We start from the raw sequence: 15,989 nt of genomic DNA, 5'->3' as shown, positions 1-15,989 counted from the left end.
GAACTTGACTGCTCCCAATCTGACAGGTTAAGAGAAGTGAGGACACAACAGAGCTTAAATGGAACAGAGTGATCCCTCTCTCTCTCCCCCATCTCTGCTCCTCACTCTGACTTTCCCTCCCTCCCTCTCCCGGTAATTTCTTGATCCTGGTGCAGGAGCAGCCAGAATGACTTCCCCTCGCTGCTGAGGAGACGAGGCCCCCGCCGGATCTGAGGAGGAAGAGAAGGATGGAGGGTGGGGCTCGCAAAATAAAAAAGCAAAAGGGAGAAGTAAACAAGTGCAGGCAGCTCAGGTGTGGAGCGTTGGTTGAAAATACACTGAGGTGAAGGATACAAGGCCGCAACTGCATCACAGTGGAGGGTCACATTTGTTCCTTGTCATTTTCTCCTCCTTCGCTTCCACAGCTCAGAGCCGGAGACAAACATCACTCGCCTCAATATAAGCAGTCCATCTGTCGCTCCTCCTCATACACACAAACCTTCACAAACACACACTCTCTCACATATGCCCCTTCATCTCGCTACAACATAGTGGGTTTACATTACCTCCATCCAGCCTGCTGTGGAGGGACGGGGACGGGTGGCAAGATGATTATTTATAGTACAGAAGAAGAGAGAGGAGGATGCTGGGACACACTCAAGCCGTTAACTTCTAGAGATTTCCCATCTTGGACTGAGCGAAATATAACATCATAAAAATGCCACAATCTGTTCTGTCAGTGATTCGAGGATTCCTAAACTCTTTTTTTAACCAATGGTGTTGAGAGATCCCATATCTAAAACCTTGTGTCAAGACGGCAGCCGCCCCATGAAAACGACAAATGAAGCATTTGTTCCCCAAAAAATGAAAATGGACACGGCTCGTGAGAAGATGCAGTTTTATTGATCAGGGTTGTATACATGCTGTTTGTTATTGTCGCCTTAACTTCCAATAAAAATCACAGGATGCCAGATTCTGCCACAGCAGAAGAAAACAGAAGTAACCATCAAAGCTGAGAGCAGATGGTAAACGGAGGCTTGTTAGAGAGCAGCTCCTTCACTGGGAGGTTACTACAAGTTAAACCAAACATCAGAGTAGCCCCCCCCCCTTCTTCTTCTCTTTCATATTCTCAAGTGCAGTGCCAGTTCTTAACCTGCCTGTTTGGAATGTTCTGTTCTCTTGTCCCGTGTTATTGCTCTGGAGCTACTTCAGAATTATTCCTTGTCATTAGTGAGTCCTCCTCAAACAGTTCTTTAACATGCTGTCACTTTTTTACTGTTTGTGTGCTTGTTGTGTATAGTGCAGTGAAGTTTGAACTTTGTGTTCATCCTACCTGGTTTAACTGCAGGGAATATTTTACAGTCAGTGTTTTTCTTCAAATGCAACTGAATAATCTTTCATTTGAATGATTTATGGAACCGCTGTTATTTTTTCATGCATTGCATGTCGGCTATTTCAGAGGTCTTGCTTTAACTTTCAAGGCTTATTGCTAAAGAGGAAGTTATTGTATGAGTGTTGTTACCATGACCACCCATCAATGTATGTGTCAAACTTTGTATGGTTCAGAAAAAGAAAAGGAAAAACATCTGTTGACCTGTAGTTTGACCCAGTTTCAAATCACTGAAGTTTATCAGAGGATGTAAAACGAGACATGTTGAACTGGGTCCTGTCTGCTGCAGAGCACTGGTGGCAGGTTTATTAAATTTGTATTAATATTGAACGTATCGCTCGTCCAAATTCCTACTAAACTCAGCACTGCACTTCCCTGAGCCATTATCAAGACACATGCCAAGTGTGAATCTGATAAGTTGAACGGTTTGCAAGATACACGTTCCACAGACAGACAGACAGACGTTTGTGGAATAGTGGGTGGGTAACATTTGAATCCCTCTCCCCACAAGAACAGACTCTCCCCCAGTCTGGTCTGGGGGCTGCTCAGGATGGGTGAATGGCGATGAGGTGCACCCCTGTCAGCGAGCCTCTTCCCCAGGACCAGGAGGAGGCTCAGGAGGGGAAACCCCTCAATTTTAAAGCACTAAAAATGATTGAGAAAAAATGACTGATGTTTTTGTTTGTTCCACTACTTCCCCATTATACAATGAATCTTCCAGTTCTTTTGACTTAACTCTACACCTGCACTGACACACGGATTCGACAAAATCAAATGCTCTCTCTTACACACACAAAAATCTAATACATTTACTTTCCTCCTATCTTTTTTTCACCCATTGCAGTACGGTCTGTCTCGTAACGTCTCATGTGTTAAGTCGCATTTGTCACAACAAATAAAAATGGAAAAGAAAAAAGTTAAACCAAATGCACACATGATGAAACATTTCAATTTATGTACAGGGATACATACAAGCCTGCAAACCAACTATTTTCTTTTTAAACACGCTCACACACAACCAGGGCATGCAGGCGTCCACTGTCAGATCCATGTGACGTGGATGTGGGAGCTGGAAGTCGGGGCGCGGAGCGGACAGCCGGGCAGACAGGTTCCTCTGCGAAATACTGACGGCCATGTTCATCCAAGTGGTTTTCGATTATCGTCTGAGGAGTCTGTAGTTTATTTTGGGGCTAAAAGTCAAGCCTGGACATTTTGTACAAAGTGCTGTGTTTTTAGAAAGCTGCCACTGCTGCTGTGCATATTTCTTTATAAGGATGTTTGTGCACCTGACTCCAGAAAGCCTGCTACGATGAAACTTGATATTTGAGGTATATAAAGCTGGTGTTACTACTAAAGAAAAGAGGAGTTAAGGTGTAAGTGCAGACCCACTGACAGACAACGACAACAGCAAACCATAAACAGCTGAGCTACGGCTGCAGACTGAGAGAGTACAGTCTTTGAGGATTTCACAAAAATAAAATTCTTTGGTCGTCATTCTGCCTGCGTGTCCGTGGTCCCGTCCAGCAGGAGGCGACGCAGTTCTTGGGGGTCAGTTACAGGCAGAGAGCAGGTGAAGTCCTGGCAGACGTAGGCTGTGGCGACACCGTCCTGCTGTGCCATGGAGGAGAGGACAGGCAGACGCTGGCACAGGAAGCTGTCGTCGTCGTTGACGAGCATCAAGACCTGAGCAACGAGATGAAATGAAATGTGTCAAAATAACGAAAAACTGGCAAAAAGCAGAAAAGGGTTACCACACGGTTAAAATACAACTGACTGCTAAATCAATTAAGACAAAGGAGTTATGTTTTCAACCCTTTCAGTTTGTTCGCTTCTTTTTTGTTTTGTGTTTTTGTCGGCAGGATTACGAAACAATGGATTTCAATGGAACTTGGTGGGAGGAAAGTATGTGCAAAGAAAGAACATGCGTCTAACCACACAAAAGGGTGACTCAAGGAATTCTTTAAGGAATGATTAATACATTTTGAAACAGCCATATTTAAGAATTTGATACTATGTTTGAGTCTGTGTGCTTTGGTGAAGTTTGAATTTGACTGTTGGACCTTGGTCTACTTCTATGTGTTCTACTGAGTGCCATTCAAGAAAAAAAGATAATTTTTTTGTATTGTTCACTTTCACCGTTTGTTTTTGTCTGACTGGTTTATATGGATTCAGACCTGGTCTCATAAAGAAAGAGAGGAAAGACAATAGAGAGTGTGCACGAATACGTGGTTCAGGTGTCCTGCCTGCAGCACGAGTGTTTCCCAAAGAGACCCTAAAAACACAGCTACAACAGACAGTGTTGACAGAGATGCTCGGTCTCACCCAAACAAACAAAACGTTTAAATATATGTATTTATCGACCAGGGTGTGAAAGTGTCTCGTGGTGACGAGAAGAGGAAGAGACGACCTGGCTATCCATTTGCGTGTGTGAGTGTGTGTGCATGCTGTTGGACAGGAAGCAGAGCGAAGATAAAAAGGGCTGCCCTGTCCATCCCTAAGGCGTTTTCCTGTCAAACACGTGTCATTTCCTCCTGGCCCTGCACCACCTCTGGTTCACAACAGAGCGAGAAATGACAACGTAAACGAGTCCAGACAGAGTGATAAAAGCACGGAGAGGGGGAAGAGAGAGAGACAGAATGAGGAGATCCAGTCTGGTGATACATGTCCTCCCAGGTGACTCTCTGCCAGAGAAGACCTGACATTAATGCCAGAGTGTGACAGGCTGAAGGTCAGTACTTAATAGTACACAGATACTGATACTGGCTGATGCAGGAAACACCTGTAGTTTAAATGCACTTTGCAGTATTCTGTAGTGAAGTGCATATATTCTGAAGAATCTGTTGACCAGGTACAATTTTGGGTACAGAAGCAAACGGGTTTCTGTTTGGAGTTTGACCAATCACCTTTGAGCAGTCCACAGGTAAACCCTAATTCTGCATGTAGCTTCCTGCCCTCTTCCTCACTCTGTCCTTAGCCGATTAACAGACCAGTCCATCAGAGCATGCACTCCCCCTCCTCCGTCCATGCTACGCCTGCCAGCCATCATTTATCCAGGCCACCACGCAGAACTGTTCCCATCCTCTCCATCCGGTCTCAATCAGCCTGGCGGTCTCTTCCCTCTGCCGTCTCAATGCGTCCCGAGTGCTCCCCTCGGCCATTTAGGTCCTCATTTGTGCCGGTAGCCATCTGCACTTTGAATCCCAAGAACCTTTCGCCCGTCTCGTGTCATTGAGGATCGTCTCTGAAGCAGTGAGGATTTCTTGCTTCTAAATGTGCTGCGTGGTAAATACAATTCTCCTTCTCAGGCGATGATGAAGTGATAAAGTTCCGTCTTATCTTATCTCTACAGTGTTGCTGTTTGTGAGACACAGCTCAGGGCATAAATAAACATATTGCTCAAACAGAGCACAGAAGGCTGGAGGGTCACCACTCAACTTTTTTTAGACACAGGAGAAGACTGGTGAGGAGTGTGATGCAATTTGGTCATAGTGACTGTTGCTATGGAGACAGGAAGAGGATTTCCCTGCCTAGCCTTTTGCTTGTCAGCCTCATGCAGTCCCTTCCCGGGTCCAGACCACATCCAGCCACATGCCCCCAACTTAAAGGTCACGCTGTAGCCTGTCTGTGTCACAACCACACTATCTGCACACAACCCTGGGGCCTGGCTGTGTGTCTGTGTGTGTGTGTCTGTCTGTCTCTGTGTGTGTGTGTGTGTGTGTGTGTGTGTGTGTGTGTGTGTGTGTGTGGAGAAACAGAGCAGCAGAGAGATAGATAGGGGGGGATAGATTATGTGTGAATGTATATACAAGTTTTGCAAACATGATGAAGTGAATGCAAAGTGTGTGTGGTCTAGGATTCTGTGGACTGCACAGTGTGTGTGTGTGTGTGTGTGTGTGTGTGCGTGTGTGTGAGGAAGACAGTGTGTAAAGCTGTACCAGACAGCACAGTTGGAGACACATGAGAGCACAGTCAAACTCCCACAGGGTTAATTCTTTTACACACTGGGCAACCCTGAAACACACACACACACACTGGCGCATACGCACACACACACACACACACACACACACACACCACCCTCTAAATGTCCCTACCCTGACAGCTCCCTCCCACTCTCCCTCTCTCACTCAGCTATACCAGTCGAGTTCAGACATTTTAAAAGAACACAGTGTACCTGTGTTGACAGTGAGCCACACACACGCGTGCATCACACACAAAACATCTTCAATGTTAATGTTTGCTCTCCCCTTCAGTTTCTAACCCAGCCTGCATGCCCGCGACTCACAGGCCGACCTCTGTCAGCGAGGTCGAGCCTGAGAAACATGACAAACACACCAAACACACACTTTGGAGAGCTGCTGTCACACATGAGAAAGAGCGATGGCTGCGGCTGTGAATAACGCCGCGTGCAGCCAAGCATGAGGAGATGTACTTCCTCCATCCCTCTCAGCCTGTTGTCTCACACATTTACAGTGACCCACTCAGTCCTCAGGAGAACCGGGCACGTGGACCACCAACACAAGATCGAACACACATTCACACTAAAACGGGCGACAGAGCAGCACGGGTCACACGTGCCACGTACATTATCAGACATCCGTCGACACCAGTTTTGCCACCAGCTTCATTTGCTAATCCAAAACTGATCAGACCGAAACTGCCCAGACGTGCACTGAACTTCGGATAATCTCCTGAAATTATCCGGATGGGCTGTTGGAGAGAACACAAACGTCTGAGTCAGACATTCTCCGGAGTGGCTCCTGCCAGCCTCTTAGTGAAAACTGTGGATAATGTCCGAGTGAGCCCATGTGAGAACGCAGCAGATTATCCAGAGGATTGACAGCGGGTGAGTGGCTGTGTTGATAAGGTTTGTAACGCGCAATGGACACAAAACTGGAAAAACCAAAAAATACAAATATCTCAGGATGAGAAAGAGGTGTCAGAAACAAAACAGACACAGACAAAGATGTCAACTTGGAAAGATGACAAGATTCGAGAACCTTTGGTGATCAGAGGAACGCCGGTGTCAATGTGCGGTGAATAAAAACATGTGATCTCCGTGGAGGATTTTATACATTACATCCAGCCTCCTCTCGTTGCGTCACCTCACACCTCAAGAGATTTCTCTGTTGTTGTGAACATGTCTGACCAAAGAATCTCCTGCTGCATTGTCCGTATGTGAGAGGCAAACCCCAGAGAAAGTGGCTATGTTTGAATATACTGTATTGTCTGATGACACACACTCAGGGAAACACTGAAGAATTGAGTAGAGGAACTCCACGACTGCTTCTGCACAGGGAGTTTCTAACAGATTTTGGAGCTGTCACACCAAAGGCTGTGTTAGTTCAACACCATGTCGCGCGGGGCCATTATTCCCAGTGGAGAGCAGCTGCACACTCTGGAGAAGCCACTCTAGGGCTTCACACTATGCTGATTTTCCAGCAGGTTTAACAGCCAGAGCTCAATTTAAGTTAAATCGAACTCCACTCTGTGCATCCAATGGGATTCAATCAATGCCTGGAGAGTGAAGGTTTATTGCAGCAAAACATTTTTACAGCATGGGAAACTTAATTTTGTGGATGTCTCAGTTTGCACAGTTAAACAGAAAATCTGCTTGTGAGTTTATTGAATTGACTGATTTTTGATAAAAATGAATATATCTTTCATGGAAACATATATGACATCTATGTAATGATGCAGCGTTGGTTTGTGAGCTGTTGTTTTGAAGCCTTGAGTTTGACAATGTGTGCAGAAGTACCCATATTTGGAGAAAGGGTGGGGGAGTCTGACTGAGAGCTCATGGACACTGGAAGCCCATCTACACCTGCGACCTGCACCCATTGGGTGGCACTAGCCGTCAATCACACGAGTCCACACTCCAATGCATGGAGTGTTTTATGATCTATTATACTCTATATAGGACTAATTTACAAATTAAACAGGCTGCATAAGACTTGAAGACTTGAAACAGATGAGTGAATCTTTTCTTTTTTAAATTGAAATTTTTGCTAAAGTCAGGTACACTGGAGAGCCACTTTCACTGTGTTTTGTATGTGACTGTTCAATCTTTTTTCCCCTCTATCTGTGGTGTCTGGGGCGTTTCAAGGGACATTGCGGGCCCCAGGCAAAAGGGACCTGGGGAACCTACATTCAACCAAAATAACCCCTTCTCAAAGAAACACATGAGCTCATTCCCATCTTCAAACAATGCTTTTAGTGTTCAAATTATAAACAAAGTTCATATTATGCTGACACATAAATAAAAGTACAGCTGTAGTATACATTCACACACATATTTTGATGTTCTACTCAATTACAAAGCTTTTATCAGAAAGTTAGTGGCATGAAGTGTCACTAGGGGGTTTCTAATAATGATGTAGTTACAGTTTCCTGTACACAGCTGATCATAGACATTAAAGGGAGTTCTCACAAAATTATCGTAGCTGTGGACTGTAATGATCAGCTGTTCTTGAATGCCTATTCTCAGCTTGGGGTCCCTGGCGATGTCCTGCTTCGCCTACATTGTTGCACGGCCCCTATGTGGTGTTTAAATTTCTGCTGAAAGAAAAAAACGTACCCAAGATGCTGTTGGGCAAAGATGAGCCATGATTTCAAATGTCAAATTGTGGTATAGCTATGGAAAAACATGTTCATAAACACCTAACAAAAACTACTGGTTCTGAAATAGACACATACACAGTCACTTGTGTGACGGGTATGGGCTGATGTCTGTCCTTTGTCAAGCTGGGAATCAGTTTTCAGCTGCTGACAGTCTCTACAGGGCCCTCTCCTCTAAATCACCAGTGTCTGCAGCGACGCTGTGAGAACGCCTCGGTGCCTGAGCAGAATTAACGACACCCTCTCTTCATCCAGGCCCTGACACCTATGAGATACTTCATCAGCTCACGTTGGGTCTGAGATGAAAGGGAATTCTCATTTGGTGAAGTCATAAAAGTGGCGGCATGTTAAGAATGTTCGGGAGATCAAATGTGACATAGTGTGTTGCAAAGAATAAGCCAGACATCTTAAAATATCCCAGATGGAACAGATTGATGAGGTTAATATCATGGAATCAGGTACACTGGCCCTCAAGTATTTCAAAGGGTGTAGTATTTCAGGACATCATCGCCAAGGCAACCCAGCAAAAGGTTGACCAATCCCAGATGACGTTCTGTAGTATATCTGGGGGTTTGAGCAGTGGGATGTTGAACACTGTTTGTTTCAACACCGTTTGGAGAAACATTTTCTGTTTCCACAAAAAAATAAACCGGAACTGTCACATCTCAGGGTAGCAAAGTCTTATCATGGAGTGCTGACCGAAAAGACAGAAGTAGAAGTATCTGCGGTTGTCTCCGTTTGCTATTAAGGAATAAGAAATAAGAGAAGAAACACCAAATCTATCTCTAACACTATTAAAAACCACTGCAATGCAAATAGTAATTTCCTCAACAGAAAGCAAGTTTATTTTTTATAAAAATGTCCAAATTAGTACATAATCTAGTCACTGTTGTTTAATATCCAGTCTGTTAAACTCTAAAATATTATTATTTACAGTGTATGAACCTTAACAACCCTTTACTGATCAATTCGATTAAGAGTAACCTTCATAGACTTATAGAAGAAAGTGATTGATTCTAACAAAACTATTTACTGCACCTAGTTAGGTTATCGTCTGCATTAGTTAGTTGGTTAGTTAACAGTATTACTCAAAAACGACACAACTATTATTGGGGTGGGGCATGGAAGAACCTATACATTTTTCCAGTATTACATTGACGGACAGGGTGTTTTTGAACATTTCCATTGATTTCTCATGGATCTTCATAACAAAAACAAAAGGTGTGTTTAGCAGACTGATGTTCATGAGTGTGTGCAATTTTGTGCTGAACCACACCACAGAGTCCTTCTTGTTGAAAACTGCCTAAAGCTGCAGAGCCTGGCTCCTGGTGGTCACAGTTAAATAGTCAGGGTCACTGTTCTGAACATACAGTGACGGTGTGTATGTGAGAGATTAAACACTGCTGGACTCCATGTGAGGTGCTTCATTAGCTCCCAGTTACACAGCACGTCAGAATCACAAACACGATCAAAAACATTCAGCTTTCTTTCCAACTCATCACCAGAACCTGGAAACTTAGGCAGGTGTAGAGAAACCACTCATGTCATGTGTGAAAGTATTTGTGGCTCGAACATAAGGGCTGTTACATCACACCATGAAGGAAGTCATCTGGGCACTATAGCCCACATCTCATCTCTATGTAAGACATATGTTGTCTTTTAATGACAGTACAACGTGATCTACTAAGTAAATGATGTTTAATTTACAGTGGCAGGAAAAAAATAACGAGAGAGATGAGAAGAGGAGTGTTGTGTCGAGGAAAAGCACGTTCTACACTATTACAGACTGGCTTGTCTCTATTTAAATTGAAGAGAAAAAAAATATAAGTCCTATTTTCAGGATGTGTTGTTACATCAGAAAATACAAACACGTTCCACAGAGGATAGGGCTTAATGATTAAATATCATATTCTCAATGTTGTAACTGAGATTTAAGGAAGAATTATTTTTCACATCTTTACCGTCTTGTTTATTTTGTAAAAGGAAAGTTGCAAACATAAACCCTGACTGATATGTCTGTGAAAGGCTCATTATCGGCCAATCGATAAATTAGTCAGCCTCTAATTGAAATGGTTCCGGTAATTGGGCTGGAAATGCCCAGATGCTTTCACTAAAACGTGTATAAATAACCTGAATACTCAGCAATGTGAGAGCCCTCACAGCCACATTAAATCAATACAAATTGGAAGAGTGCTGCTCATTATTTTGTCAAGAAATGAAAAACTGAATTTTAAGTTTGGTTGCAAATATAGTTGTTAATCAGTTATAAAAACAAATGATCAGGTGATAAGGGAACTATAAATGCTTGAATTGTATCAGGGAGGTTTGTCGGCCTCTTGAGTGGATCAGTGAAGTGGCAGATAATAGTGTTTCCTATAAGAGAGATTCAGATTGTGAGGTGGGATCAATCGAGAGCTGCAGTGACAACAATAACCACTGGCTTTAATAATGAGGCAGAAGAGGGAGCACGTTTAAACAGTATGAGTAAGTGTGAGTTTATGAAACACAGGCGGAGAAATTCTGAACCAAATGCAGACTTCTATTTTGAGAATAAACCATCTGAACAAGTGAAGCTGTTCTCACTTGACTGCATCTTAAGTGACTGTGTGTATTCCAGAGAAATACAAGCAGGACATTTCTCAACCGACGCTCCTTCACTATTGGAAAATGTCTTGGCACTGACAATGAACAAACTGCTCATTACTGCTTTCCCTACCTTTAAATGCCAAAGAGATATTGGATGAGTTTAGTGTATCTCCACTATTTTTGGCCAAAGAAACTATTAAGTTATAAAACTTTCTCAAGGTTTACATGAAGTTTTGAAATCAGTTTTAATGTTGGTCCATAACAAATCTTTACTAACTCGCTTTTAAAAATCCATTCTTTGACTGGGAAGTATATCATGGCAGATACAATCAGCAAAATGGTATATTTACCTCCGCCAAGGAGGTTACGTTTTCATATGCGCTTGTTTGTTTGTTAGTCGGCAGGATTACGCAAAAACTACTGAACACATCACCATGGAAACTCAGGAAAGAACCCACATTTTGTTGAGGATCTGGATCAAGGGCTGGATCCAAGCTTTTTTCTTTAACATTATGTTTTTGACATTTTTGTGAATTTCTAAAGACATGATGGAGAGATCTTGATAAAAAAAAAAAAAAGGAATATTTAGGGAACTGATATCCATGAGTGTGTGTCATTTGGCTCGGCTGGATTGAGTTTGGCCTTGGTATGCGCCCCTTACCAAAATAAAAGTACATCTTGCTTTATATGTAAAAAACAGGGTTGAACTAAACTTGGATGACTGCTATCCCCCACTTCATCCCTGATTGTATCAGACTGAAACAATCACAGCCTATAAAGATGAAGAGAGAGCAACAGAATCAGGCAAACATGTGGGCTTCAGCAACTGTGTGTGTGTGTAAAGGCATGTGCACACACACACACTTCCTATCTGTTCAGCGTGGGTTTTATTAACCCAGCTTTGATGTGGAATCTGCGGAGCGTCGGACACGACTATAGCGGACGTACAGACAGATACAGCCACAGGGATTATATCTCAAACAACACAACCAAAGCTGTCCACTCTGCTGCATCCAGAGCGAGCACGCACCTCCCCCATTGCTTTAAGGATGTACTGCCACATGGTGGAATTAGTAGATAGAGGAATGAAGGTAAAAGAAAAAAAAATCACTCAGGGAAGATTAACTTAGAAGAATGAAGTGAGATAAAGGTGAAAGTGACATTTAAAGCATGGTGGTGTGGAAAATAGGAAATAAAGAAAAAGGATGAGCGGCTGTGTGAATATATTCCGTCTGGAAAAGCGCTCTCCTGCGACAGGAGCCATCTGGGACCTTTCCCACAGCTGTCAATCAACCTGGGTTCTGCTCTCTGACTGGTCAATGGGCTTAGTTGGTCATTAACGGAGAACAGCAGACTCGATGCACCACACACACACATAAAGCCTTTGATGAGCCAACAGAGGGATTGTGATGGAGGGAGGGGAAAGGAGTGCAAATTAAAGTGAGGTGGGTCAGAGGTCACAGAGGAGGACTGTGAGACTGCCTGCCTCTAATCCGTCTCGGAAATGTGTTGTTACCAATGCTAGTTAGCCTGCAACAAGGATTTCTATCTCGTTCCTTTCCTTCTCTCAGACTGCCCTCCCTGTCATGCTGCTAACTCTTCCCCGGGTCTCTGAGGTCTTGTTAGGGAATTCCCAGTCGAGTCCCTCAACAGATGCTTTCAAAACAGGGACCCGCTCTCCTCTGAAAGGCCGTGGTCTGTTGTTCATTCTCCTCTCATATCAATCCTCTGGTCCGCTCCTGCTCTTTTCCTCCTGTCAAGGGGAACTGAGAGACGCAGGAGGGGCAGGGAAGCAGGAATAAACATGGAAACTCGTCTACTTAGTTATCTCCTATCAGGAATTCCAAAGATCCTGTAAAGCCCCCCCCTTAAGTCTTTCTGCATCTTTCACAAACACCAGCATCTCATGGTCCCTCTCAACACTCGCCAGACACCTTCCCCTTATCCCTGCACCTCAGTTTCTAAAAATACGCTCTCTGTGGGGCTGTCTGACAGACTTACTTTTTGGGGGCAAAAGCACAGAGACTGATTAATAAGCAGCACTGACAAGAGCCATTCGGACCAGCAACAATGAGAATACAGTCCTTGTAAATCATTATTAAACTCATAAAAATCCACAAATGTAAATCTTTCACTGACATACACTCATACTTTGAACCACTTTCAACGCTACTGCCAACAGGCTTTGTTGCTTTATTACAAGAATAACCTTGAGAACATAGAGAAAATATGCTTCATTAATATAAATCATCGCTGGTTTGTTTTCCATTCTGCGTAAACGTTTTCTAAGGAGAGAACCGGAGGGGAAACCTGATTTAAGAGCTTTTTAGTGATTTTTGTGGTTATTAATTCACAATGAAAAAGATCTATACCCACCTGTGCTCCCGAGTCACGGTACAGCTCATTTTTTTCATGCAGATATTATTAGAAGGAACAGAATTGAAACTTTTAGTAAATTCGCAGCTCAGGAAGAAACTGTTCACACTACAGTTGTCCTTCTCTCGGGCCAAGATGATGGCACCATGGACTGTGTGAAATGTTGAACACTAAAGAACACAGGGTAAGTGAATAAGGAGTGAACATGGAAGAGGGTGTCATAGAAAAGCAGGGGTTTCTTTCCACTGGGTGCAACTTTCACGGTATTGCAGCATAAAAAAAAATATCCTTCTTAAATGATGAAATTCACATGCATGAAAAAGAGCTACAGCAGCCAATGAAGTCCAGTGAAGAAGTCATTAAGTACAGTTAATGTGTATTTAAGGCTGCTAACGAACAGTTGATGAAAGGAAAAATTGTCTGGTTTGTTTCCACATCCTTCCAACAAATCTGCCTGATTTGGTCATGACCATTGCAACGACTGAATATAAAGATGAGCGAGGTGTCCTGCTACAGGTACTTTAGAGCACGAATCTGCTCAGGAATGTTTGTGGTGTGGAGCCGGAATTCATGTGAGAAAACGAATTTAGAAATGGCGCACAAAGGCCCGACAGTCTATAAAACCACAGTTAAATTCACTTAATTTTTATTTTGATCTTCATCAAATTACACACACTCTAGAATATATATCAGAGCCCTAAACTTTCCTGATTTGCTGATTAGCTCAAGTACGTGGAAAAAAACAAATCCTGGATCTGCCCCCTGATGCGGATCCACACCACAATTTAAAGACTTCTTCATGCTCCACCTCTCCACCAAATTTTAATGTAAATCAGTTGAGCAGATTTTTGCATTACCGTGCCAACACATTAAAAATGCAGATGAAAACATAACCTCCTTGGCAGAGGGGTCCAGCTTGCTGTTTTTTGATGTTACTAGATGCCAATTCTTACAGACATTCCACGTGTCTTGTGCTTTTCATATGACTACAACATCCAAATTATTAATTTAACCATAGTGTTCTTTCCTCCTTTATGACCATATCCCTGCAAGTACCATTATATCTTTCATACATCATTTCATACTTCCATTTGAGGGCGACAGAGAGCAAAAAAAAGAGGCATAGAAAGATTCTGGTGCCATTAGGAACAGAAACACAAACACACATACGCACGGCAGAGGAACAGGCGTTGGGGAAGAAGGGGAGGGGAATAATGGCTCGAAAGACGGCTATACCCGTTGTGCTCTTTCCGACCTCTTAAAATTTCGAGCCTCTACAATCAACAAACCTCGACTTCTGAGTGATAGAAAAAGGAATCAAGAGTGATGTTTCAGTGTGATTGTTTTCGGGCTTTCATTGGTTTCAATGAGTAAAAAAGTGCAACAGAAGCTCTGAGTGTTGGAGTGAATTGAGCAGCAGTACATAAAACCTCTTGCGTCAGTACATAAATCAAATGAAGTAAAGATCTCAAGTGTGCCTGTGCATGTTTGCATAAGTGCGACTTAGGCTCTCAGCACCTCATTCAGCACAATTAGAGCACGTCAGCCTTGCACCAGGAAAACAGGCGAGGAGTAATTGGATTTAAATTAGACATGTTCTCTGCTCACAGCGAGCTAATGAAACAAGGAGCAACAATCCCCTCACTCACTCCCTTCTTCCACCTCTTATGTTTATCTCATTTAACATCCTCCCATCCTCTCCCGCCCTTTGCACTTATATAATTCACCCTTTTGACACCATCAAACACTTTATTCGTTATCTGATTCCCATTGCCCACCTAGTATAATTGGTTTATCCCCATTAATTATAACAGCTTTTAGACTAATACCAGGAATTAACCCCAAAGTAGATCGGATAACTAAATGAACCTCTCACTCTGTAAAATATTACAAAATGGTGTAAAATACTGGCAGTCAGGCCCCTTGAAGAGAGTAAAAGTAGGAAGATTGTGTAAATGAAGTTGTAGTACTGTGAGAATAAATTTGTAACATTACGAAAAGGAACAAAACCCTTGGTAGGCAATGGCATACCTCTTTTCGACTAAACTGCGAGGCTTGCTTTGTTTACAGCTTTGTAGTTTCTCAAGAAAAAAAATTAGATTTGTAATCAAGATTTGTAACTTCGATCTCATGAAAGTATGACTTTCTTCTCTTAATACCACGACTTTCTTCTCGTAATGCTTCATCCTTGTAATAATACATGTCAGTCTTACAATTTTATTCTCATAATATTATGGCTTTATTCTCGAAATCTTACATTTTTCTTCTTCATTATTACACAGTCTACAAGGAGAGCGATCTTTTCAAAAAGCTTATTTTGTCCAACAAAGTGTCAGAAACCCGAAGAGTAAAACCTCACAGATGAGAAGCTGGGTACAGTAATCAATTACTGTATTTCAGTGGACAGAAATACACTCAAGTTCAAACACTATTACTTAAAGCCCCTGCAAGGATGGTTTCATTATTGTTGAATATGGCGCCTCTGTGTCAACCCCAGTCTGGCCAGCATGTGCATTAGTTTTTGTCTGACCTCTCCTTGGCTGTTGTAGGTCACAACGAGGCAGCAATATTAAAATGAAATTGTTTCATTAAAAACTCACTCACTGAACACCTGAAGCAATCAGCATTCGGGTAAAATAGGTAAAAATACATTTCATTGCTTTTACAGGATGTGTCTTTTAGCATTCACAAACCAAACAAAGAAAATGAATCCCTGAGTTCAGGACTGAATAGTGTGTGTGCTTTTAGTAAGCTATAAGCACATTTGTCTAACCGACTACATGTGTATTCAAGAATCACTTTAAAAGCCAAAGCAAAACTGGATCTTCAACTAACAAGGCTACATTAGTTAGTGGATCACAGGTCTACAGCATATTTGGGGATATGCTTGTGAACATACTGTATTTGCCTGCTAGTGTGCATTTGTGCAAATTCCTTGTGGTGGTATTCCCACGGGAGCGTCACATCTCATTGGTGTGTGTGTGTGAATTTACTGGATCATTTCATCTCTGCCTAGCCAAGATAGCTGCTACTGCCACTA

The 15,989-nt window shown here is 42.7% G+C and overlaps 1 protein-coding gene across 2 annotated transcripts in view; it reads right to left on the bottom strand.

The window, feature by feature from the left end:
- Window positions 1–863: 863 nt before the first annotated feature.
- spata20 (spermatogenesis associated 20) overlaps window positions 864–15,989 on the bottom strand; it is a 40,405-nt gene continuing 25,279 nt past the window's right edge. For both annotated transcript variants that reach the window (XM_020083538.2, XM_069517567.1), the window contains exon 16: window positions 864–3,052. In XM_020083538.2, coding sequence (XP_019939097.2) covers window positions 2,861–3,052 — 192 coding nt within the window. In that variant the 3' untranslated portion in view covers window positions 864–2,860. The remainder of the gene's footprint in view (window positions 3,053–15,989) is intronic.

The sequence above is a fragment of the Paralichthys olivaceus genome, chromosome 21 (assembly GCF_024713975.1).
Source record: "Paralichthys olivaceus isolate ysfri-2021 chromosome 21, ASM2471397v2, whole genome shotgun sequence".
NCBI lineage: Eukaryota > Metazoa > Chordata > Actinopteri > Pleuronectiformes > Paralichthyidae > Paralichthys > Paralichthys olivaceus.
This window is presented reverse-complemented; position numbering and strand designations above follow the sequence as displayed.